Source organism: Grus americana, chromosome 1, assembly GCF_028858705.1.
Source record: "Grus americana isolate bGruAme1 chromosome 1, bGruAme1.mat, whole genome shotgun sequence".
In the NCBI taxonomy this organism is placed as follows: domain Eukaryota; kingdom Metazoa; phylum Chordata; class Aves; order Gruiformes; family Gruidae; genus Grus; species Grus americana.
The window spans coordinates 54,383,563-54,410,081 of NC_072852.1; the positions used below are offsets into that span (position 1 = coordinate 54,383,563).

The 26,519-nt window shown below is 37.8% G+C and overlaps 1 protein-coding gene and 1 long non-coding RNA gene across 3 annotated transcripts in view; one reads left to right on the top strand and one right to left on the bottom strand.

Annotated features, from left to right (window-relative positions):
- The window catches only part of NUP205 (nucleoporin 205), a 54,219-nt gene extending 37,858 nt beyond the window's left edge, over positions 1-16,361 (bottom strand). The window contains exons 1-9 of one of the 2 annotated variants that reach the window (XM_054839761.1): positions 16,221-16,361; positions 11,098-11,240; positions 9,910-10,081; positions 8,789-8,933; positions 7,716-7,875; positions 5,534-5,762; positions 5,206-5,370; positions 4,261-4,436; positions 1,100-1,216 (exon numbers count right to left, since the gene is read on the bottom strand). In XM_054839761.1, coding sequence (XP_054695736.1) covers positions 1,100-1,216; positions 4,261-4,436; positions 5,206-5,370; positions 5,534-5,762; positions 7,716-7,875; positions 8,789-8,933; positions 9,910-10,081; positions 11,098-11,240; positions 16,221-16,248 — 1,335 coding nt within the window. In that variant the 5' untranslated portion in view covers positions 16,249-16,361. Of the gene's footprint in view, positions 1-1,099; positions 1,217-4,260; positions 4,437-5,205; positions 5,371-5,524; positions 5,763-7,715; positions 7,876-8,788; positions 8,934-9,909; positions 10,082-11,097; positions 11,241-16,220 lie in introns of both variants that reach the window. The other variant, XM_054839753.1, reaches the window with a different exon arrangement.
- A 3,841-nt stretch (positions 16,362-20,202) lies between these two features.
- LOC129211949 (uncharacterized) lies at positions 20,203-23,678 on the top strand. Its single transcript, XR_008579014.1, has 3 exons — positions 20,203-20,744; positions 22,603-22,700; positions 23,488-23,678. It is a non-coding gene; the product is annotated as an uncharacterized LOC129211949 (long non-coding RNA).
- Positions 23,679-26,519: the final 2,841 nt, after the last annotated feature.

The following is a 26,519-nucleotide window of genomic DNA, read 5'->3' on the forward strand; positions in this document are numbered from 1 at the left end:
TTTCACTATAAATTTTCATCTTAATGTCCTATAACCTAAAGGACTACTTTTGGAAAAGACAATTAATCCCTATATTAGACTGCTATATTGAAAATTGCATACTTGTACAGTTTTGTGCTAATTCAGGGGAAATATATAAGTTTTTAATTTATTAATGAACAAAAAATATAAGATGTACCAGTTCAATATACAAATCTGTTTTCTGATGTGGGTTTTTTTTGAAAGCACAGTTAGGTAACCTTAAAAACTAATATTTGAACAAACATTATTTAAATTTTCTTTCAGTTTTATTTTATTTCAATTTTCTTTATTTTATTTAAAAAATATGACAGAAACAGAAAGCACTTTCTTTTAAATGGACGCTTGTGGTCAAAATTGTACTGAAATTACAGAATTTTTAATTCCAGCAGCCTTAATGGGGTCACCTTACCTAGCCTACTCTACAGCAAACACAAAACAGTCTTCCAAAATTCTCATTACAAATATATCAACACAACAAAAATTATCAGAATAATTGTCAATAGTGGGGGAAAACCCCTAAAACCTAATTAGAGTTTACCCACAGTAAATAGGGAGAAATTTGAAGACTTACAGAAACATAAAACACTGTGTAAACATTAAGGTCTAAATACACAAAGGTGTTCCATTCCAAAGAACTTCCATGCATTTAGCCAGATCTCAACTCCAGTGATAGCCTACTGTCTTAAAATTCCTATTTCTAAGTTATGTTAAAATATGATGGCTTAAGATAATAGATATATGTTAAGATAATCATATTATAGGTTAAATCTTAGATACTTAAATGTTTTGTAAAATAACTTCAGCTCAAGAATTCTTGAAACATAAAAAGCAACGCAGTATTTACTTAGGAAACAAGAATTAAATGACACTTCATTAACATCAGAAGCCAAGGCAGTAAATTAATTCCTTTACATGAAAAGTTATAGAAAGTGTCTTAAATTAAGAAAAAAAAATCCCTCTAATTAAAAAAGGGAAAGATTCAGTACTGCATGTTATGATTCAGATATGGGTTTTCTGATGAAGAAGGAAAGTCACAATCACTTTTTGCCACAATATTTTAAAAGAAAATAGGGCTTACTAAAAGCATTAAATGCTCCAGGTCTCTCCGAAGGGAAATAGGTGGATCATTACCCATCTGAATACTCATGTGGATCATGCGAGCATCTTCATCAGCACGGTTTCTCAGTTGTTTCACCTACACAATTTATGAAGTGGAAAAAAAGACTGGTCTATATTTAGCTAAGAATGAAACAGAATAGAAATAATGGAATTGTCTAAACAGCCTGTTAAAAACTAAGAAAGCTAATGAACTTCCACATGCATTACAAGAATATTCAATTATTATTTTTTTAATCCCCTCCCCTACAAGAGCTTACATTCAAAGATATATTTAATCATTTTCTTACTTCCAAGGTTCTCAGTTCATAGCAAAAGCCCTGAACTTATACCATGGGAGTTTTTCCCAACTGCCTTCACCAGATCCTCTAGTTTGGCCCCAAAAGGTGGACCCTTATCCTCTTTTTAATTCAAAAGCTTCAAAGAAAGTGATCCACAAGGAGTGAAAAGAAACAGAAGACACTGTAATGTTTTCTGTATATAGATCTGTGGATTGCACCTTTCCTGGCCATTTAAGGCTACTTCTACATACAGCTACTTTATGTTTTGAAAAGTTTTGGATTGATGTAATTACTTTGGACCCAGTCTGTCACAACTAAAAGCATTACCACATATCAATAAATACAATAGAAAAAAAAAAAAGAAAAAAAGAGAGAAGGGAGGGTAAGAACAACTGCAGCAATTAAAAAGAAAAGCCCTTTAATCAGTATCCTAAAATTTGTGTTGAAAAAAATAATTACTAAACAAAAAACAGCTGACATTTAATTTTAATGTCAAAAAGCCTTTGCCAAAACACAGCACCATAGGCTTATAGAAAGCAAATAGTCATGAGATGAAGAGTTAAGTTTTGTTAAATATTAAGCAGATATTGAGGAACAAGAAACAGACATAAGCAACCAATTCAACATACCAAAAATTAAAACATGGTGATGGTCAGAGACTGATTCATGGTCTATAATACATGCTAACTTGCAAAATTGAATGAGCAGCAAAATAGTTGTGTTTCATCAAGAAAAAACAGTTAAAAACTAGAAATAACTGTGGAAACTATCAGAGCAAACTAGCCAAATCAGTATGGTAACAAAATTAATACATGGAGAAAATTGAGGGGTGATAAATGAAATAATTCATTATCTGAACTACTAAATTATTGAGTTCTACCTAATTATCAAGTTCTGAATGTAATGCAATCAACCAAAATATTTACCTAAATCATCGCTGGCAAGCAGCATAAATGATAAAACTATACAAAGAGTTAAATAAAATGCTGACTTACAGATTTAAATAAAACTGAACTAAGGTTTCATATATATATATATATATATAAAAAAAAGATCCTGCAAAGCAGAAACTTCTATTTACCTAAAATTTGAGATTGAGTAGAAATAGCTGAGTATGTCAGCCAAGCACTAACTAACAGCAGTTAAGACAAAAAATTCCCTTGTAGGGCTGTATCACAATTGCCTGCAAAGTCTTTCCTGTAAAACAGCTAGTCGTGGCCTCTATCAAACTGGAATACAAGTCAAGGGGCAGATTTTTGCTTATATCGTGTATTGCAATATCCTACTTGTAATGAAAAATATGTATCTTCATCTTTAGGCATTAGCTACAATCAACTGCAGATCTGAACCAAAAGAAAAAAAATGAAATGGAAGAGAAATACTCTTCCCAGAGATAATGCCTCCAATTTCATAATGCAACGAAGATGAGAGATGTACCCACATACCAACCAACAGCCTTAGGATTTTCAGGCAGTTCTGCGGATATAGGAGACAGGGTCACATCTGTTGTAAATCTAATATAGCAGCAACCTCAGCCTGGGTCAGTCTCCAGCTCTTCCACCTTCACTCAAAAATCTACCTTACATCTCTTTTATAAAAACTGGGATCATCACACGGAGACATTTCCTTTTTTGTAAAGCAACACCACCCAATGAAGAACCACCTCATTAAAAAGTTCCCAGTTTCAAATCTGTTGGCACTTGACTGTTCAAGGAACTTACATAAAATATATCTTTCATATTCCTCATATAGTCAAAAGATTCCTAAGGGCTACTGTGTCTGTATTACAGAAAACAGCACTGCATGCAACCTTCAAAGGATGCCCAAAGCCTGTTAACAACGTGGTAAGTGGTGTATGCAGGCAGCCATTGCAGCAGAAATATAGCTGTAACCAACATGAACTTGTTCAAACTGACATTATACTTGTTCTATGGATACTCTGTGGGTTAAAAAGACAGCTTGAGAAAACAACATGCCAACATATTACAATTAAATTAGGATTAAACCTAAAAGCTGTCTACAACATGTTCATATGTGCCCTCAAAGATTCTTAAGGTTCAAATATTGTTTTTCCTGCCAATATTGTTCTTATTCTGTGAAGTTACAATGAACAAAATATATTTTTAAAACCTTCTTTTTGCACATTGAAAAAAGTAATTATTTGGCAACTCCAACTACACCTCAACACAATGAGGGTCACAAAATAAGGCCCCCATCAATTAAATGAAAGCGTTTTCATAAAATTTTAATTTTCCATGTCTAGATACAAGGTCTTGCACAAATGAAACTGTTGTAATTGCTTCAATTTTTTTTTTCAAAACCCCTTTGCAGCATTTCTGCTGTTCTAGTGAAAACAGCTGCTCATTTTTCCCAACAATTGATACTACTGGAAAAGCAGAATCCCTCCCCTTAAATATAGAAAAAATCATTAGTAAAAAAATAAATTAAAAATGAGACAAAACCTGTAAGTTAATTTAGGTTATACTACTATCTGTATCAAAAGAAAAAAACAACAACAACAAAAAAAATCAATATCCACATACATTGCCATCAGTTTCAGCATTCATTTAAATTCTAATCATGTAAAACAAAATAAAACCACTACCACCACAAAAGCTTGCTGTGCAAATCTAACCACACTGAAGTGTTTTAAAAGTTACATTCCATGGTGTGGAAAACAAACCCCAAACCATATGGGTTCCATAAAGTCAACAAGCTTTCTGAACTGCAGCACCTCAAGTGGAGGGTCATACCTGAATCTCTATGCTACCTGTCCTAATGTTAAAAATATAGAAGAGATGCCCACATTTCTCAAAAACTGCTATTCACACAAGCAACTTACTTTCATTGGCATGAGTGCAAGGAAGTCTGTGACAAGGTTATGAATTTTGCGAATGTAAAATTCCTCCTGGTAGAAATTTTCAGACCCCACAACAGATTCAGTCAGGAACAGGAAGACATTATCGGCAACTGCTAGCTCTGCCATCGCTTCATCTGCCTCAGTGAATTCTGCCAAAGCTGGGCAACAAAAATCACAAAAGGGGAAAAAATAAATTACAGTTATCTGTTACCAAAGGAAACATATTTCAGAATAGCCGGCTCACATGCAAGTCGACATGCTTCTATCAACTATGTTTTTTCTAGTATATAGGAAGACACCAGACTGGAAAAGACAAATGTCAGATGATCATCTGACCTTTCTTTAACAACTGTTAAAGCACATAATCCATTTACTCAATCAAATCTAAGGCTGTGAACCAAGAATCACAAACCAACCTTAATTAAACATTAATTATAATGTTTACATTTTCTTTAATAGATATTCTGGAGTAGACTCAATTCGGACCTAGTAAGGAGCCTGGAAAGCTTGTGAAGTACAGAGAAAAAAAAATTTAAAAAAGATTTGTCCTTTCAAGATAGTGAGATTTAACATTTACAGATGTAAAATGTCACAAGCATGAATCTATTCTTAATTTAAGTGTTCAAACGATACTAAAGCTGCTAAAATTGAATCTTTCGCATTTTTCAGTACATTAAAATCTCTTTCACTTTAATGAGACACTATGCAATATTACTAATTAATTATTTCCAAATCTGTGTACACTTCAGAGCAATTCAATTCTGAACAACCAAACTCACATACTGAGAAACCTTTAAAGGAGTGTCAATAGTAATTTTATCATAAAGGTAAATGCTAGCACTTCAAAAAGGTAACAGATACTTTGACTTACACCACTTGCAAGCTTGGAATACTAATATGCAGCAACTGCACTTTAGCGTAATTTACCTGTCACATCGGATAATTGGGATATTCCTCGCAATGCCAGCGCCCAGGCTAATCTAACAGTAGCTTGCAGGCCTGGTAATTTCCAAGGCTGAGACTCCTGAAGACGAGTGTGTATTGTTGCTATATATTGTCTTTCTGCTAGCAAAGGGAGCCGGTGCATCAAATCTTGAAGAACAACAAAAACAAACACAACACCAACACCCCAGTAAATGAACATGAAAACAAACATGCAAAATCCTACCAATTTGCTACTGATCAATAACAAAATTGGTTAAATAACAATGTATCTATCTGCATAACATGTCTTTGGGAAACCTACCAGCATTACCTTCACGATCCTCTGTGCCTTGCTCCAGAAAGCTGACATCAAAGCAGTAAAGGAGAGCCATGAGAAGAGACAAGTTCACACCGTCCAATGAGCCATCAGCTTCCACTGTTACTTTCTCCAGGTAACTTATGAGGATTAGAGTGTCATCCTTACTCAGTGGTGACTGGCAGGTCCAAACAAACAGACTTTCAGCCAAGGACTGTCGGCATTCTTTAATGAGGTCGGAAACCTTTAAAAGGAAAAAGACAAACAAAAACCAGTGAATATAAATACTCTGGCAACATGTTCAGTTTGTTCTTCTCAGTCAATCAGTATGAGTAGGTTAATTACTCTAAAGACAGCAGCTACAGAAAATGTTGGGGGTTTTTAAATTGCTAAACAACAAAAGGCATGCTTCTGCTTGTTAAATGCATTCATCTTCCCATGTATTTCATGTGAGGTGTGAGCAGATATCCTGGAATACGACTACACGCAAACCAGCATCTCTGTCAAGATCAGGAGACATGAATCTAGACGGAACTTTTGTAGCTGTAAATGCATCACACAAAAGTCACATTTTGTGACTAATACACAACCGCACCGGTAGTCATATCCAGATAAGGTCATAGTGTTCCCCTTGCCCCAAAAGAGATGCCCTCAACTGACTATACAGATACCTAGCTTTTAAGACATCGAGAAATATGAAAGATGTTTAAAATTAGAACTTTCTTCCTCCAGACAAAATATTTATGTCAACTTTAGAATACAAACATAAATGAAATCTCTCATCCCCTATTACATATGGAACAAATATCATGCCCAACATAAAGGGTACCAAGCATTTTCATACTAATTTTTTTTTCCCTCTTTATTTGGCAAAATATTGCATCCCACGATACCACTAGGTACAATGGATCTTGAAAACAAAGTTTGTCTTTTTTCTAACAGTTACACCAAAAACTACCTGTTTCCGAACAAGAACAAACATTTAATTTGTTAAATTCATTCCTCCCATTTTAACTGCTTGAAGTCTTATGAAAACAATGGAAGTTTAAAAAAATAACCACCTTAAATAAAAAGCCACTAATGGCCTTTCATAATGGTCTTTGTAAAACTGTATTTTACTTAGCTAAATCATGAGCCTCTAATAATATTCCTGCCCTATATCCACTGTACCTAGTTAAATAAAAAACAGAGCTAGAAGCATTCTATCTCCAGTAAAATCACATGCATGGTGATAAAGAGAAAAACTTTTCAACATTTAACACAGCAAGAGATTTGCACACAGACTCTAGCAGAATAATAGTTCTAATGAATACAGAGGGAAACATGGTAGTCCACTGAAAAGGAAGAAAAAGCTTCTAACATTAAGCGTTAAATTAATTTGAAGGTAAATTAAGATGAATTAAGGTAAATTAAGGTAAATCACAAGGACATTCTTTGCATAGTTTCTAGATTAATAGCAAAAGTGTAAAAGTAGGTCTTTATTTGGTGGAAAACAAATTGACTGATTATAACACAGAATAATTTTTAGACAGATCACCCATTAGAAAGAAGTTCAGAAATTAAAACAATAATGTTAAAATCTTCCTACTAGAAACATACTCTGTAATTAGTCACAGTCTAAATTAAGTTCAAGGATTACAAAAATAAGAATTCATTTTCAAGCAATTCTCACTTCACTATTAGAAATGCTTCTGTTAATATTAACACAACTGGATTATTAAAAAGAGCATTATTTGCCTGACTAGATTTGGTTTCAATCTGTTTTAATAATTTATGAATTTTAGTTTGCTATTTTTATTCCAATGGTGCTGATAATCGTTGTGCTGAGAGCAGATCATTTAATATACAGTCTTTAGAATAAAATTGGGGAAAAAAGAAAAGAATTTACACACACTGCAAATATCAGGCTTACTTTCTTACTGTCCTTGATTACACTTCACTAAAAATAAGGTATGCCCTAGCATCAGGGAGCAACAGCAAAACAGAAATGCAGGAAGAAATCTGGATCCCACACTGGTATAATACAAGCTGTGGAGTAGTTACTATGATCCCTCAGACAGTAACAGAGCTTGCAAAGGTAGAGAACAAACTAGAAAGTTAAAAAAAAAAAAAAATCACTCCATATCTCTTGGCAGTCTAACTCTATTCTAATCTGTGGAGTAATTCAGAAGAATATTCACACCCAGTGAACATCTACCTCTTTGCGATGTTTCTCACTGCCCAATCCTCGTTCTCTCTGGAGTTTATCAAATTCATTGTTCAAATCAATGTGAGACACAAGAGTGAGGATCTTCTGAGTCAAACCCTGCTCCATTAGGTCATCTGTAAAGCGTGTCGTCATGGATATTAACTCCTGACTATAATGGAAAGAATATAAATTTAACAATTAAACATACTATTCCCAGTCACAGAGGAAGTCTAAAATAACGAATGCCATCAAATGTATTTGCTGACAGAAAATGTACAACTACATTATAAACAAAAGAACTAAATGTGCATTGCTAATCAGTACCCAGTGCCCACTCAAAACATTAAGCTGAACAGATACAAAGTCTTTAGGTAACTGTACATTCAAGAATATGGAATATGAGAATACAACATGGATCAGTTAGTAAAGATTTCCATCAAAAGGAAAAGGTACTATACATAAGATGTACATAACTCACAAGCTCACAGTCTCTTTCTTACTAGTAAATGCAATTGTCCAATTACGTACACCCTACTGAAGTGGTAGAGTTATTTCTAGAGTGATAATTTATGTTTCAGAATTTATATTTACAGTGGAACATTATTTCAATCTTTCTCTACTCAAGCAATCACTGTGCATTGGAAGTAAACAGTGTGTACTGTTTTCTTTTTAAAGTCAAAAAATGTTAGCGTATTATGTTTGCCAATAGATAGTGCATCCATTTTAAATAGAGGCAAGAGCACAATTCTGTTTTGCAGGACACGGGAAGTCAGAACACAGCAAGGGCAGAAACTTAGTCTCTGAAATACTGAGTAATTATCACTAGTTAAAGCAACACTGACTGGGAGGGTGTCTGAAGCAAAACATTGCCAAAAGAACTGAAAGTAAAATGGGTATCTTTATAATCCAATAAAAATATGTGCAAGAAAAAAATAATATGCTTAAAAAACAAACATGAAAGCAGCTGCATCAGGTTATGAGAAACAAACAAATTTGAGAATATTCATACTGCCTTGATTTTAATTAGTTCTAAAAGTGCACAAAGCAAAGAGCTTTGATGAGCTAATCACCCTAATACAGACCTGAGTTCCAATGTCCACGTCTTGCCTTGGCGTGACTGGATGAGGGTTCGTAGTGAATTGGCAATGCATCTTTTTCCATCCCAGTACAACAGAACAGCCACCAGACCTCTCGTAAGGCCAGGAAAATGAGGTTGCTGGTGTTCTCCTATTGAGTGAAAATGCACAGAATAGTCACAGAAAGTTGAACATACACACTTTGATAACAGCTCTCTATCTTTGTATTTCTAACTGAAATACAAGCGTAGCATTCAAAGCAACTGTGGTTATTAACTATCACTTCGATTTGTTTCAGGCACTTCAAAGAAATCACAGATATTTTGGGTGCTATTATTAAAATTGATAGTCAACTATTAAAACATCCAAAAATTTAAAAGAAATAGAAGTGCAAGTCCATAAATATCCTAGTCCGAACTGTATTTGCAACTAATATCTACCCCTCTTAATAACCAATTCAAGCTGATTATCAGCAAAATATCTTTTCCTTATTCAAAATGAATTTTTCTGTCTGAATTTACACTGAAAATTCAAGTTCAAAATAGAAAGTAAGGTTGACTTGAAGATGGCTTTCCAAAGGTGACAAGTTTGCAGGCTGCTACTTTAGTGAATTTTTTAAAAGTTAGCAATGAACAGTAGCAAGTAATGATAATTAACAATTTTACTTTAATAACTCTGAAATCAATTTTCTACATGCAAAACATGTGTCACTTTCCAGAGTACTTCTCTTAGTAATCAGTTATTAGATTATGACCCAAATAGAGTCACATATCAATGTGTAACTAACACATAGTTTGAAGAACGAATATCTATTACACTGCTTTATGGAAAAAACTCTCAATCTATTATTTTTAAACTATTTTTAATTCAGTGATAGAGAAGGTAAATCATAAAACCCCCTCAAATTATTCCCCCTTTTGCAACAGCTGCATAAAATATGAGCATTAAGGTTCAGAACACTGTTATTGTATTACATTACAGTGACAGTACATTTCTTTTTAAGAACATTCTATGTTAGGAAGCTAAAAGCCTTGACTGAATCATGCATTCATGTTAAGCATACACTTAAATAAGAAGGCCCTATTTAAGTTGTATTTCTCCAGCTCTTAAGTATTTTTCCTTCTCACCAGCTAGAAGGAGCTCAACAGCTGCCAGCTCTCCAATATCAAAGAGGTCACTGAGGATAAAGGCTTCTCTGATGAGTTGCTCCGGCAAAAGCCTAGTTCCCTGCTGACCCTGGATAGCAACCCCTTCTGTACTTGCTTTCTGAATTTTCTCATGCTGCTGAACATTCTTTGGCTGCAAGAGAAACAAGCATCAGAAGTTATTCAAAATGGCAAGATCAAATACTGACTAAAGCTTTACATATTAATCCTTCCTCACATATACAGTTCAGACAGGTTAGGTTGTCATCATAAAAACAAAGGCAGTGTTTTTAAACACAGAGATAGTAAAGATATCCTAAAAATGGTTCACACTTGCACAACAATGGTCTCTGTGGGAATGTACCAAAAATAATCTTATACAACCAGTGCTGTCATTTAGGTTACTCTGAATAACAGAGATTGAAAATAAATTTTGATACAGTTCTCAACAGGAACTGGTATCAGCTCAATGAAAGATATCTTGGTTGTTGATCAGAACTGTTGCCTTACTCCAAAGCACTCTTTTCTATATCATTCTTTTTTCTATTACTCATATACTGATGAAACTCTATAGCTGACCGTTAAACTTTCTGACCTATCAGTTCAAAAAGCCATATACCATCTCAGAAGTAACACCATTGAAAGAAGACATATTTCTAGTTGCTACCTTGTGATCTATCAGTTAAGAAACAGTGAGTTTCTCCACATCATCTCACATTCCCAACAAGACGTATTATGTATTTGGCAAATTCACGTGTTCACCTGTTCTGTGTGTTCATTAACCTGACTGAAGCGTAAGCATAGACCAAAACCAGACTAAATAGTTTTGTACTTTATTTCAGACACACAAGAGTAGCAAAAAAAGCTAATACTTGACTGATGGAACATCAGATATTTTTACTATTCCTTTCAAAATAGCATTTAAATAATGAGAGGAAAAAATAGGTTATAGATAAAATTATCCTGTACAAGACACAAAATAATATGAATTATTCAAGCTATTTGTATTCTTGGAGCAGAATAAGATTGCTAAAACACATTTGTGTTATGTACTGTAAAAATGTAGAATGAAAAGAATGGTCAGGACCTAAATGGTATGTAATACAACAATACAAGACAGAAAATCATCAACTCTCCAACTCATTCTACAAGACAGCATTAGTCAAATACCGGATTTCTGAAGAGAGATATGAAGTCAGATTTGTGTTTCTTTAAAACCTGGTCGAGGCGATGAATAGCTTCAGGTTGCCTTTTCCAAATGGCATTCATTACAGTCTGCCATATGTCCTTATATGGACCCCACAAACTGGCAGCTAAAAGAAATAAAACAAAAAATGTATTTGAAATAGAGAAAAACAAAGCAACCAAAGTATTTATACACTATTTTCAGTAAGTAGACTTTTTTAATTTACCGTTAGTCTCAGCTTGATGGTATAGAATGTTATGCCCTTCAACAAAGCACATTTTCCCTTCTTAAGGCACCAAAAAACACCCCAATGGTCTGATATAAAACCTAATGGCATTTATGGAGCTAGGAAGCAGCAAAGATGATGTATGCAGCTGAGTTCCGTGGCTGAAAGTCATCTTATAAAGATTTGATAAAATTTCTGGGTGTAGTCTTGCATTCTTATATGCCTAAGAAATTCCACCCACTTCAGTAAGATTAAAGACTAAGAACTGTATAGCAGACCTTGAATCTGAACGTAACTCAGCAAGGCAGGCTTCCTGCTTTCAATTTTTCACAGAAAACTCCAAAACACAAAAATACCTACTATATGAGAGACTAAAAATGAACAGCAGTGCTATCATGATCTGATGCATCAATGCATCAGACTGTGCAGAATAAGATCTATTAGAAACCAAACCCATAAGATTAAAGGCAATATTATGTAAGAAACAAAAATCATAAATCTAAAGACAGTTTCTTTCACATTTACTCATCTCATTTTAATTTAAAAAACAAACAAAAAAGTATTTCTGACCCCTTATACACATTTGCTGCTAACATTCTGCACAAGAGCTTCATAAAGAAATGGATTTCCTTTACTAGAAATAGACAGATCAATATAAATAATTACCTCACTATGTTTAGAAGAGATCAGAATATTTCTGGAAGCTAGCAAACATAAATGTATTATTATTTAAGATAAGTCTCTACTTATGTCTACTCTAGAAATACTATCTGTCCTCCTCAACACTGGCAAAAAAAAGTTTTCTCTGCATACTTCAAATCTGAATTCAGTACTACAGCTGAAATGATCTCTTCCTCACTAGAAGTTGTATCCTGAAGACTGCACTAGAATTTTCCTTATTTGTATTGGATTTCATAAAAACAGTATGCCAAACTAGTCTTCGGACTTGTCTATCATTGTCTAAACTGAAAACCTTACAAATGGAAAATTATTCTTACCACCTAGTATTAACATCCTGTTAAACAAACAAAACCACTCAAAATTTTAAGACCCACATTAAACAGAAGTATCAAAACATTTCCCTTGTTAGCTATCATTTGTATTTGTGAAAGTTTCAGGTTCCACACACCACAAATCACTGCTAAACACAGCAGATAAATTTGTTACCAATTGTATGCAGCTTGCCTGCAAGCTACCACATAACTGCCTGATTGTAGGTAGTGTTATGTGCTTCCAAGCATCTACTGAGATGGTCCCTGACCCAAAGATATTATAAGCTAGTGGTGGTTTTTGCATGCTACAATTTTGCTAATGGAAAAGCTCCTTGAAGAGGTTGCTGCCCTCCTTCATTCAGAGCCACTTCTTCCCAACCGTACACATGCTTCATTAATTATGTCCCTGCAAATCTGATGGACTGCACTATAAGTCATGTTAGTCAAATGATCCAAATTAAAGAGAAAAAGAAAAAAACACAACAACATTTTCCAGAGTTCTTCCAATCTTGTTTTTAAAAATCAGATTATTTCATTAACACAGGTTACAAAGTGGCCCTGCTAACCATTAAAACAACTGAAAGAGCAATGCCTGAAGCACACAAGGAAAGAGCAAGTGGGTAATGAAAGGCAGAAACCTCTGAAACTGGCTTTGGTTCTGGAGAAATGATAAAATGGAACTGTGCCTTGCAGGTTAGCCTACATAAAAAATACTAACATTTCACCTAAAACTGGCTTAGTACTTCCCCACTCTTCTTTTTAACATACAAGTTAATATTGTGGTATAAAATCAAGCACAGAGGCAACATTTCATCTTCATGTAGCTTGTTCTAGCCAGCTCTATCCCTCAAGGTAACCCTGACTAGATGCATCAAAGTCAAACATACCCACACCTTATCTTTACCAGGCTGCTTACGTTATGACAGCAAGCAAAACGTAGCTACTCTGATGCGAAGGTGCCCCTCTCTTTCATACAATCAAGACACCACCTCAGACTATTGCAAGATACTACCTGGATGCCCTGAATAACAACGCAGCGCAAGCCAAGTCGAAGCGTAGTAAGTGACCATGGAGACAAGAGTGGGTCTCAGAGAGCAAGACCCCTGGTTTCAGTCAGTTTTACCACTACCTAAGGTGTCTTGGAAGCAGCAACAAACTAAGCAAAACTTTGTCAGTTTTAGTCTGTTGCAAAGGAAGAAACTATATAAAACAAGAATAAACCAAAACAAATCCTCTCACCCCAAACTCAGAGCTAACAAAAAATATTGTCATTTACGACACAATTATTAGTGCCAGTAGAGCTGTATCTGAGAGGGAGAGGACAGCCTGTAAAAAAGGACAAATCCTCTGTCCTGTTTAAACATCAGAGTGTTTTAATTATACAATGTTACCCCTGCCTATACAAATTCACTAAAAATAGCTACTACTGGACAAATAATTTCACACTCCAAACTGTAGCTGGTTGTCCCACATAAACTTCAGAGTTCAGAGATTTCCTTTCACTCTAAACAGTCTTTTCCAGCCTTCACTCATATGAAATTATCAAGTCCAATAAACACCAGCAGTGATCCACAGTGCCTACCAAAAGCTATTCAACTATTTTCCTGGCCCAGTTGTTTGCCTTTGTCCCTGCAACATAATTGCCTTACGCCAGCTCAAATACATGCACCATAAGGCATTAAAACAAATTAAGGATCTAACTTTTCTAACTGAAAACTAATCCAAAAAAAGAGTTTATTTTCAGCAGGATCACATCTACAATCCAGTTTGCTCTGTGATGTCACAAACTATGCTAGCACGAAGATGGAGTGTTGCAGAGAAAAGAATAAGCAACCGGGATGGAAAAAAGGTTTGACTTCAGCGACCATGATGACTTTTTCCCCACTTACACCGTTTCTATTATTATTATTATTACAGCTTTAGAAAGGCTGATCCATCCCATCCGGGACAGCAAGGAAGGACAGGCTGGGTTGCTTCTTTTGGCCACAATAGCAGTTGATACTTATGCCTGAACTTTTTGCCAAGCTATAGACTTAATCATACTACTCCATCCCCGGAAACAATGTATTATAACCTAAGGCAAAATCCTCATTAGTTCTACTGCCACATCAGCTTTATTTTTTATCTCATCTTTCACGTACAAAACTCCTTTTTCCCCTGTTTTAAGGCTACAGAATCTCTTGCCATGTAATTTATACAATTAAGTGTAGTCCCATTTGAACTACTCCAATTTTCACTTTAACAAAGTCACATTTCAGATACTGTGAATGGTATGAATAAATGCCCTTCCTCCACCCCCAAATGAAGGGTCTTTGCTTTATTACTGCTTTTCTGTGGGGGGGGGCAGGATGTAATTGATTGTTATATCAAAATATCTTCTCTGTAAAATTTACTCCCAGCTTGACACAGCAACAGAGCTTTGAATTTTATTAACTAGTCACTATGACATACACCACCTTAGTTACAGACCTTTTGGCCATGCCCATGTTCCATTCATGACTGCTTTTCACAGGGTCTCCATTCTCCCTGTATTAACCTAATGAAGCTCAACAACAGCAAATGCAATGCCCTGTACCTGAGACAGAATAACTCTACCCAACAGTACAGGCTGGGCACCAAGCAGCTAGAAAGCAGCTTTACAGAAAAACACTCAAGTGTCCTGACAGATGGGAAGCTGAACACTACTCAGCAGCACATCCTCACAGCAAAGAAGGCCTATACACATCAGGCTGTATTAACAGAGTTGCAGCCAGCAGGTGTAAGGAAGTGATTATTTAGACATCTCAGAGTCCTTCACTCCAGGACAGTGTTCAGTTTTGAGTTGCTCAGAGCAAGACACTGAAACAGGGGCCCCGAGAACAGGATGAATGAGAAGCTGAAAGAATTAACCTAGTTCACTTTTAAGAAAAGATGTCTAAAGAGGGATGGGAACTTTGTTGTCTTCAACTACTGAATGGCGCTGTCCACTGAAAACAGACAGAGGTACCCCAGGAGAAGATGAGCAGCAACTGACACAAGTTGCAATACAAAAACTTCCAATGAGCCATCAAGGGAAAAAAAAAATTACTGTGAGGGTAGCCACACACTGGAACAGAGGCCCATCCTTGCAAGTATTCAACACTAGTTTAGATAAGACCCTGAGCTGCCTGATTGAGCTGGCCTTGCTTTAAAGGGGAGGAAAAGGAGTGGACCAAATGACCTCCTAAGTTATTCTCCAATTATCCACTCATTTCCTTTTGTATTAGATTTATTCCCCAGTTATGCTAGGCAACTGCTGTGTTAGTAACCCAAAACTGTTCCTTGGGACAGGCTCCGAAAGGACCATGGATGACCCTGCTGCTCCTAATCCTTAGGAACACTCAATACAAGAGAAACCAGCTCAACATTTCCAGACTCCTTGTGTAGCACAGAGCAAAGTTAAGGACATATTTCTTTTTTGCCTTTTATTGCATGCAGCATTAAGAGATGAGCGCAATACATAAGTGATGCTTAACCAAGCATACACCCAGTTACCACAGTCAGGATCACCCAGGCATGGCAGCAACTCTGACCACGGAACTCTATCACTTCACCAGGCACCTTTGCGTGGCCCGAGCGCCCCAGGTACAACCGCACGGAAGGAGGCCCGCACGGAGGCCGCCCTGCCCACCGCCTGCCAGCATCACCGCAGCCCCCGCAAGCTGGTGCCCCGCCGCCCGCTCGGGCCGCGCCGCCTCCTCACGCCCGGCCTTCCCAGGGCCGCCGCCACCCCCAGCTCCGCAGGCTCTGAGGAGGAGCGCGGGGCCGGCACCCCCCGATCGGCTGGCGGGCGGGCGGCGGGGAAGACAGCGAGCGGCACCGTCGCGGAGGAGAAGGAGAAGCCGCGGCCCCACGCTCAGATTCCTCTTACCCGAATTTACCGCCAACGGCGCCGCCATCTTGGAGAGAGGGTGGCGCGATCGCGGCGCCGCCGCCCGAGGAAGGCCCGCCAACACCCCGGGCTGCCCGCGGCGCCGGCTCCCGAGAAGCGGTGCAGCGTCCCGCCGGCTCCTCCCGCCGCGGAGGACGAGGAGGGGGTCCCACAGCTACCCTCTGTTCCGGCTGTGGGGCAGCCCAGCTGGCGAAAGTTAACAAACAGCCGTTTCCGCGCAGGGCCAGGGCCAGGGCCAGGCCGGTGCGGCGGGCCCTGCTCCGCGGGCTGACGGGAGTTGTAGTCGCAGAGGGGTGCGGCGCCCCGCCTGGGGCTGTGGCGCCCCGCCTGGGGCTGTGGCGGCGGGGGCGGCCACAGGTGCGGCGCGGTGCTCGGCTACAAGTTGCAGATTGATAGTTCATCGTGTCACTCGGCTTCGTGTTCATGTTCGAACCTTTTCGAGGCGGCTGCGGCAAAGGGAGAGCACCGGGCTTCTGCAATCCCACGTTCACTCGTCTGCTGTAAATAACACATCACTTCTGTGCCGTTCAGTTTCTCTTTCGCCTTTCCTTTTCCATACCGTGCTGAAGAGTCTTTCCTTTCAAGCCTTACCCTATGTGCCGTGAGGCAAAACCGCCTGAAATCAGACGCTGCACCAGGAGGTAAATTTATTAGAACATTTTCATTATTTTTTTTTCAGTGAAAAAAAAAGTTATTCTATTTTTTTTTTCAAAACCAGAATGGTTTCAGTTTCTATGGTTTCACATTGAAGTCTTAAAAAAAAAAAAAGTAATTTGTAAATGTTTTTAGGATGGGTTATCCTTATTTAAAATGCAGATAATTAAAACAGCACTATTCACTTAAAGCCATTAAATTAAGTTTTCTGATCGACTTTGTAAACAAAATGTGTGGCGTTTCAAAGGCTTCAGTTGGTGAACTAGGGTTTACAGTCTTGTGTAGAAAAAAAAGTAGCCCTGATAGTGGTTATATTGTGAAGAAAGCTGCATTTAAACTCAAAGTATGTGCAAGAAAAAGGTACCAGGAATGAAGAAAAGAAAGCAAAAATGACATTTGTATGTGTATCTGCAGATAAGGAACAAATATTAGATTCTTAGAAGTATCCTGTGTCTGAAGTCAATTTACCACCCCCTGTCCCAGTGGTAATCAAGTCTTCTCCAGAAATTCCCTCCTGCATTACCTTTAAGATAAAAGATTCTGCCAAAAGTATGTATTAATTTTTAGTGACAATAGTTTCTCTTCTTGAACTTTATTAAAACAATATTTCACAGTTGCAAAACCATGTCCAATGAAATAGACCCGTGGGAAATTGGCAAAATAAGCATCTTTGCTTCTCTAGATCTTCCCTGTAATGGGATGGCAGAGGGGGCAATAGAGAGAGAGCAGTGGTCCTGGGGTGAGGGGGAATTGACAAGGCAGCTGTGAGAGAGGCAGAAACCAGAGAAAGAGGAGAGAGAAGAGAAAATTTTAAAAGGGCGGGGGGGGGGGGAGTGTGTCCTGTCAAGAACAGCTCCTCACAGGGTTCAGTGGATGGGTATGTTATTAATTTGGTCAAAGGGTTCATATTTCCTTGAGATTTCCTTTTTCCTGGTCTTAGCCATGAACCAGAACAGACCTATTGCAATGAGAATGATAGACAGTGAATTATTTATTTTATCCTAGGGAAGGAGGAGTGCGAGGCAAGAGGTGAAAGTAGTAAAATAAGTTATTCCACAAGCATCAGAACTAATGCAGCTTAGTTACAACATTTCTGTATCTTCTCCCATGCACCCATTTTTTGCGAAGCCACAGCTTTGCTCCTACGCTGTCCACATACCACCCCAAGACCCATGGCTATGAGAGGCAGACACCATGATAAATTTGGAGACTTGTGTGCTGATTGCCTGGCCACAGCAAACCTAATGGATAGCTTGAGGTTTTGCTTCAGCCTCTCCAGCTACAGGGATCCTAATTTTGATCTTTTTCCTTTATATGTTCCCTGATTTTCATGAAGTTTGTGAGGACATAAGTTTTTGAGCCCTTTAGCCCTTGATCAAATTAGGTTGGAATTGGTTCAGGAATTGCAACAGGTTCAAAAGTTACTGGAAAAGTTTGGCAGAGAGAGTGTGATTTCCTAAGCCTTGTTTCCTTAAGAAACAAGACTTAAAAAAAAAAAGAAAAAGAGAAATAAATAAATGAATCCATTTTTTTAAAAAGCCTTTCCCAGGCATTAAGAGCTGTCATATTTCTTTTGGCATTCAGATGCAGCCAGATTGCACACACTTTTTTTTTTTTTTAATCTCTGTTGGAGGAAAAAAATCCTTTCTAACCACTGCAGATGTAATATTTTAAATTTCCAGATAATTCTTTCCTCTCTTTGCCAACTGGCCAATGGTCATATAGCAACATGAAGGAAACAAAAAACCACCCTGAAAAGAGTAGATGGCATGGGATTGTTCACTGGGCAGTTGAACTTCAGAAGAAAAAGACCACATTTAGCTCCTGCTGAACAGCATTTATTACACTCTTTCTTTGTCGGCAATGTGGTATTTTAATGCAAAATAGCTGTGACAATACAGCTCCTAGTATGGATGAAGTAAGAGAGGTATCTAGATACGCCATACCATACATTCTGCACATATTTATATTGACATAACTGCGTCCATCCATGCTGAGTAAGCAAGTCCATGAATTCTTTGCTTATTCTCGCTCTATTTGCTGTCCTTTAATTTAGGATCTTATTGTTTACCCGGGATAACTGGCTGGTTTGGTAGACTATTTTTGCCAAGTCACTATAGGAAAAGAATACCTCATTCCTCTTCCTAACAATAGCTCTCAGCAAGTTCTCCAATACAGCTGGGTTCAGTGAGGGACACCAGCTTCTTTCATCCTTAATTAGAAGATGGAAATCTGTGAAGTATCAAAGGTAGGCTGACACTAAATACCTGGGATGGATATTAATTCCTCTGGATTCCAGGGAAAGGAGGTCCCAGATCACCTGTAGGGTAGTGAATTCGGCTTGTGCGAGACCTTCATGTAAGAGGTGTTATTTTCTTTAGGTGGAAATAACTACTAGTAATAAGTAAAATTGACTACACAATGGGAACCAGCTCTTTGACTGGAACTTCTACGTTGTTTGTGATGTAGTACAGGTGTAACATTATTATTTTTAATAATACTAAATTTAGTCACTGTGGTTCATAGCCAAATCACACATCAAGATAAGAAGATAATGATTTTCTTTACATTTTATTACAATCAGGAAGAATAATTATTAGCAATAAAAAAGTATTATTCAAATGCCCAAGAGGCCCTGCTTTATTTCCTACCTTCAGTCTTGAGTGTCATTGTGATCACATCCTACGTGACGGAGTAAAATGAAAATTAAAACGCTTTGCTGCATTGCAGCTGAAAAAGATGCCATGTAGAAGTGCATGTACATAAATAGACCAGTCTTTACATTGTGAAATATGCTTCTTTACCCAAAAAGTCAAAAGCATTTCTGGCTACTGATTAGACTGTAAAACTTCCTTGAGCTCTTACTTTGACTGACACTAACTCTGTCTGTGCATCTCAGCTTACTGGTCTGTAAAAATGGGTATAACATTTCACAGCAGGCCTGGAATGCCGATCAACTGGATCTTTAGCCTGGCCCCATCTGAACAGAGAAAAAGAATGTGGTTTTGGGTTATGTTAAGTTGGCAGAGTAAAAAACCCTGAATTCCCTTACTATGGCGACTAGTTTTCCTGAAAACTTCTTAGCCATTTATAATCCTGTCTTTGTTACAAAGAGGTGTGTTTTCTACATTGAGATAGTTAGCTTGGTATCAAATCTTAGGAGAAAGTCTAAGACCTTTCCCTGTAGCAGTTCTCAACAAAATAATTTTGTAATTTCTCCGTCTGCCATCCTAGATATTTCTACTGTCACCATGGTATCTAAGCTCATCAGAGAAACTGCATGAGATTGTTGCTAGCTTGGGTAAGTGGTTTATCTAGTCCAAGGCAACAAAGAGCTAAATGTTCTCAAAGTTATACGAATACCTTCCTTGGGGTCTGGAAGAGGGGGGAGAGGAGCTGAACAACGAGTACTGCCCTTCCTGTGTAGGTGAGGGCAGTTATTGACTGTAGGCATCTGACCAGAAATTAATCCCTTGATAAACAGTATCAGTAATTTTCCTGCTTGACAATTGGGTCTTTATGATCCCTCTTCAGGCTTCAGAGGTAAAATGAAAACACTATTCTTGGCCGTGTGATGTATTGTGAGTTAACTTTTTCTTAATTCCTGCTTTGGGGCCCTTAAAGCTATCTGTCTTTTTATTCTTTCTTCTCTATCCTGGAATGAAGAATACCTTTTCTTTTTTGCAATAATTTCTTTATTCAGTGTCTGCAGTGAACAAGGCAGTTACTAGCACAGGAGATAATCTGGTTATTGTAACTGCTAGCAATTGTCAACAAGAGGTGGAGAAACATACAACGGGGGAAATGATGGAAAGACAAAGTACGAGCAAAGCGGAGATATTTGATATTGTAGGTAGAAGTGTTGGCACATCAACTGCCTTATTGATTTTCATTCTGTTCAGAGATTTCCGTATCAGATTTACAGATGGTTGATGTTTTTGCTAGCTGCTAGGCCCACAAATTCAGACTTCATCCTGAAATTCACACTGAGCTCTTTCCAAAGCATGTTGTATATATTCTGCAGGCTGAGTTATATACTTACTGCATCCTTTTGGGTTCTCATCAGAGAATGACTGTGCTGGAATAGGTGTAAAGCTACAGAAGTGTAATGAGGTCACTTGGGCAACACTGAAGGTGTGTAAAGTTGCACAAAAATGTCTGTGCTAATAATGTAAAGCACAGGGTTTCTGTAAGTGGAGATAATACAGGAGACAGGAGAGAAAGTATCTTGACAGTCATAATCTGAGCTAAGTTGTAAAAAAATCATGACTTTATACTTACAATCTGAATGAATTTGCTATGGGAACCAGTGAGACTCAGGAAAAATGGCATCTCACAATGTCATCTCTACTGCAATGTGAAATTGCTTCACAAATTGTACTACCCTTTTGTTAATTACTTTCCCAGTGCTGTCCACTTCTTTGGAGTTCTCTAAGTACAAGATAAGAAGCTCCTGTACACCAAAGATGTGTGCAGAATTTGGCTTGCATACTTCTGACGGTCAGTTACTGAAATACTTTCCCTGGCTTGATGCTCTGAGATAGCTTATTTGAAGGAAAGCCCTGTTTAAATAGGTAGCATAAGAAAGTATTTGCTTTCTGCTCCAGTCCATTTTTGTTTTGTTGAAGTTTCCTGAGGATCAGGAAGAATTATCCTCAGGAACAAGAATCTGAAGGACATGAACTGAACAAATCCAATTTCTGGAATAGGCAACTGTATTAATTGGCTCTGGTGTCAAAATATTTCACTGGAAGTCACATGTCTATTCAAGTCTCCTCTGGTCTTCTTTGGTTATGACTGTGCTGCAGAAGGATAACGAGAAGCATTATTAGCTGTTCACAGTTAATGGGGCAATTGTTGAGACCACATGTTCAATAACTCCTACCAAGGTGACACTTTAGACATTGGAGCATTAAACTATATTATGTGCTTGAGTGATCAAGGCTGGAGTTTATGGCTTATGCTCATTCAGTTGCTTGAATGCTTAAGAGTAGAATAGTGGAAACCCTTTATCTTATGTGCAGGTTTCTGAGCTGCTTGGCACATATAACTCTCATACCTTTCATCTAGATGGTATCAGACAGTCAAAATTAATTTCCCTCATCATTCAAGAACATTCCTATTCTAAGGCAGACAAAGCTAAATCTCTGTCTTTGAAATGCAGTGCTGAAAAACACCTGGTCAGCTATTCTGAACTCTCAGATAAAATGAGACCTAACCAATAGAGAAGACAAAATTCTCAGAGTTAATTGTATGTGTCTATAGATGTCCAACACGGTGGAATGGCAATCCTTTAGGTCCTTCTGCAAGGCAAAGCTACTACTATCATAGATTAACTTTAGTGGAATTATAATAAAGCATACTTAGGAGAATAGTTCCCTCCAAAGCTAATAACCTATTGCAAGCATGCATACAAGAAATACTGATTTGAAGAACGGAAATTCAAAGGTCAAGACCTACATTCATCGTTATGGTTGGTATCTGCATAAAGGGTCATACCAGTTCTCTTTAAGTACACAGCACTAAATTATGATTATGATCTCAGGATAGCTTTACATCTTGTGCTATCTCATTACAAATGACAATCAATATTTGCTTGGAAATAACACTCAGAATGTGTCACTCGGCTGCATTCCTAGGCATCTGCCTATTAACAATATAATTTTGTTTTTCTTATGCATCACTCTCAGTCTTATTTAATGCACAGTCTGTCTGCAGAAACAAGAAGTTGCGATGAGGTCCAGCCCAGGAGAAGCTTGAGGTACTGACTCATACTGAGACACTGAAGGAAAGGTTTGCTTGCAGGTATATTTAGACTATAACTAGACAAGGACACTAAGCTATGAGAAACCCCTAAAAATGAGGTGGCCTTATTTTTAATGAAGATTTGATTGTACCTTTTGGGTGGCTTGCTTTGACATTGTTTTATACTGGCAGATAGTAAACGTGTTTCAAAGCGTGATTTCCTAGAACTTCTCAGAAATTCTAGTGTCAATTTTGAGGTGAGATCCAAACAGCATTATAGGAAAGATTAATGCCTCCCTTTCACTGGAGGAGTTCAGATCACTTCTTCAGGTTGTGAGAAGCTTGCTAAGTTCTGCCCCCTCCAGCTTAACATACATCTCCTACCTCCCATAAAGGTTGGAGGGGACTTCAGCATTGTATGCTCTCAGTCTTTCGTTAGTGCTACTTCGTTTTGCAAAAATAATTAAACTTTCACTGGATATGGAACTGGAACCTGCCGGGGAACAGGATAGAGATAATCCCACCATTCAAAAGACTAATCTGACCACCAGGTAAAGAATATTTCTCCTGTGATTTGTCTCGGTGATTAAGTCTTTTGGAGAAAAGCATCAGTGTCAACCGAAAGAATTGAGGGAAGCACAACCCAAGGCCCTCAACTGCCTAGAGCTCTTGCTCAAGTAATATGAGACTCAAATACTAATTCACTTTCTGCCTAAATTACAAAGAAATGTAACTTAAGTGTCTGCTACTTTGGAGAGTTCTTGAAAGCCTGAGCCATATGTGAAAGATGACACCACTTCCACCAGCCATGTCAACCTAACCAGCTATAATGTTTTTTTCTTTACAGGTATTCCAAACCAAGGCAATCTGTATTCTAAGGGTGGATTTTTTTTCTGATCTCAGCAAGAACAAAAACATGTTTTTATTTTTAATGATCAGAGACACTCTTTTAATACTTTCTGGTTTTTTTGCCTACTCAGATAAATCAGTGAGTCATATAGCCCCAGTGCTCTCAATAAACTGATTTCTTGTCTGAAAGTTCTGTGTCTTTTCTCTCTATTCATGGTTCCATAAAATAATTATCAAACTCCAAGTCTTACCTCACACTGAATTTCATGCATAACACCAGAAAAAGGACTTTTTGAAGAGTTAGTCTCCCTCTAGAGCTAACAGCCTTCCACATTACTAGGACTCCCTGTTCATAAACAGCTTACCTCCTTTTTAAATACTGTGCAAACACAGACTTAGAGAAAGTTAAGGGGATAATATTAATTGTTGGTATTTAAAATTAAGAGGAAAAGATACAGGGACAGTGAGTACACACACGGTCAGTATCACCCAGGGCAGCGTCTGTTCTCACTCACATGATGCTTCTCTGCCCACATCCCTTTCCCAACTAAATCACGGCTGGAGTCAGCCATGTTGTAGCAAGAAGTTCTTCAGTGGAAGCCTAGCTGCCATTGCTAGAGCCAGCTGACACAAGGACTGGTGTGGTAGGACAGGAGTAATCCCCTTTCTGGTAACCTTTTTTCACATGCCGTGACATGAGCCAACTGCCCCAGCTCAGCCTTTTCCCAGTGGGACACACCTCACAGGTTAATTGTGCTGTCAACCCACTCCACAGCGGTTGACAGTCCTCTGCAAACTGAGCAGCCAGGTCTTGCTTTTAGAGCTTTTATTTAAAACAACTACTTTTTTTTTTCACAGGTGCAAAAACTTAAACACTGGAGTACTTCCTAAAAAGAGGGCTTAGAGCCACCATCCTTTTCAACTTTTGTGTGCTGAATTTTTTGGAGGCTTCTTTCATGAACTGGTTTCTTCATGACATGCAGAGCTGTTTTATCCAAATGTAAGGAGGACATAACATACTACTAAACTAAAGGACTATGCAAGATGCAGATGAGCCACGAAAACCTAGGGTGGCTCTATTTATCCTTTTAATTCCTCAGTTATCTGAGATGAAAGGTACCAATTAAAGGTGAATGCTGTATCATAGCTAAGTTTCTTAAGGAAGTACAGTGCTCAGAATATTAGCCAAGCGTCTTTTACAGTTTTGATTGTTCAGTCACATCAACAATTAGAGAGCAATGCCTAGTAAAACTCAATTAGGCCATCACATTCTCCTTTCTATAGGACTACAACAGAACCATGTTATTCTTTCAGCAGTTTTACTTCATGTTTTAAGACCTGTGCTCTTTGTTTCTGCTCTTTTACTTTTCATGACAATAGTACATCAATAAATAGATACTGTACCTATTTAACTATTTTTAAATAAAATCCACAGAGGTATTTTCACTTGCATGACTAAACTGATATAAGCTTGGATTTGAACTAGGTCTTGAAGATGAAAAAATAAAACCCTTGTCTTCACTAAGATCTCAGCTGAGACAACTTAGTATTTACCTGTCCTAAGGTGAGAACGTATGACTTCACCCTAGTGAGAAAAGGTCTGAGAGTGCTCCCTCTGATTTCTGTGCCTTTGAAGTAGGCCTGTAATGAGTCAAGGTATATACTGCTCAGAAGAATGAGGAAAGGTATATATTACTCAGAAGGAAGAAAGTCCAGTGTCTAGATTCCTATCTGCAAAGAGGAGGAGTGAAGAAACCAGCAACTAGCTTCCCTCTCATCCCTAATTTTGGCAAAGTCTTTTTACCCAAGTGGGAAGTAGCTGGCTGCCCACCTAATCTTAACTCTCTTACTCTGCTGCTTCTGCGCTGGAGAGCGAAGAAAGTGATGGCCAACCATGTCGGTTGAATGAATGGGTTGCTTCTGAAGGACAATGAAACTGTCCACATGTTTATGGCAGGACCTACTGTTAGGAATCACCCTGTGCATCTTAGTCTGTGGTACATTCCCTACTCTCTTCTCTCAGGAGATTCTTCATTACCTACTATTCTGCTTAGTCGTAGCTTTACCCTGAAGTCTTTTCAGAATTTATTCCAACATAATACACCCAAGGAATTAAAAATGAAAGATTCCGGACACATTAGGTAGAATCTGGTGGGTGTCCACCTTTTTTTTTCTGTAATACTGTACCCAGTGTTTTCCACAGTGTAGGTCTAATATTCAACATGGAAGTCCTGTGTGGGAAACTTGCAGAATGGAACTGTCTTTCAGAGAAGATGAGTTTTCATTGACCTCAGGAGAAGCTGCAAATGCTCACCTGTTTTTGGAAATCAGGCTACTTTCATGGGATCCTGTGCAAATATAAATACCTAAAAGTTTTGAAAGTTGTGGCTTTTAGACATTACGCTGGTTTATTTACGAGTTAGGAGAAATACTACTAGGTAGGGACTAAAACCACACAAAAACCCCAGCACATTTTTCTTCTCTCCGTGCCAATGCAACAACTGTGCAGTACATTTTAAGGCCCAGCATACAGTGAGTTTGCATAAAACAAATTACAAGCACTGCAGGCAAGCATGACACGATATGCTATCAGTGGCAGTGCTGGTGGCACATCTGTTCTGAAGCTTTCCATGCAAAAATTCATTTTGGTTTCCCAGGTATGATACCAATACAAAGAGAGTAAGGAGGAAAAAAAAAACAAAATGGAAGTAAGTTAAAGTAAAAATCATCACATGATTTACATGGTTTAGCAAAATATGGCTCCTATCAGAGGCTGACTGGTGACAATTTAAAATAACCTATTTATGAATCAGAGGCAATTTATCATTCCTTAAAAAACCCCAAGTGCTAGATTACTAGGAGTAAAACAAACTAGGTCTACCCAGGGCTTTAATTCTATGTCTGGCCTGTTAGCAGGAACTTCTCCTATTCACGCAGCAATGTGCATGATTTTAATGATTTTAAAATGTTGCACAGGAAAACAGAGTAAAATTTTAAAATGCATATGAAAGAATAAAAAATATATATTAA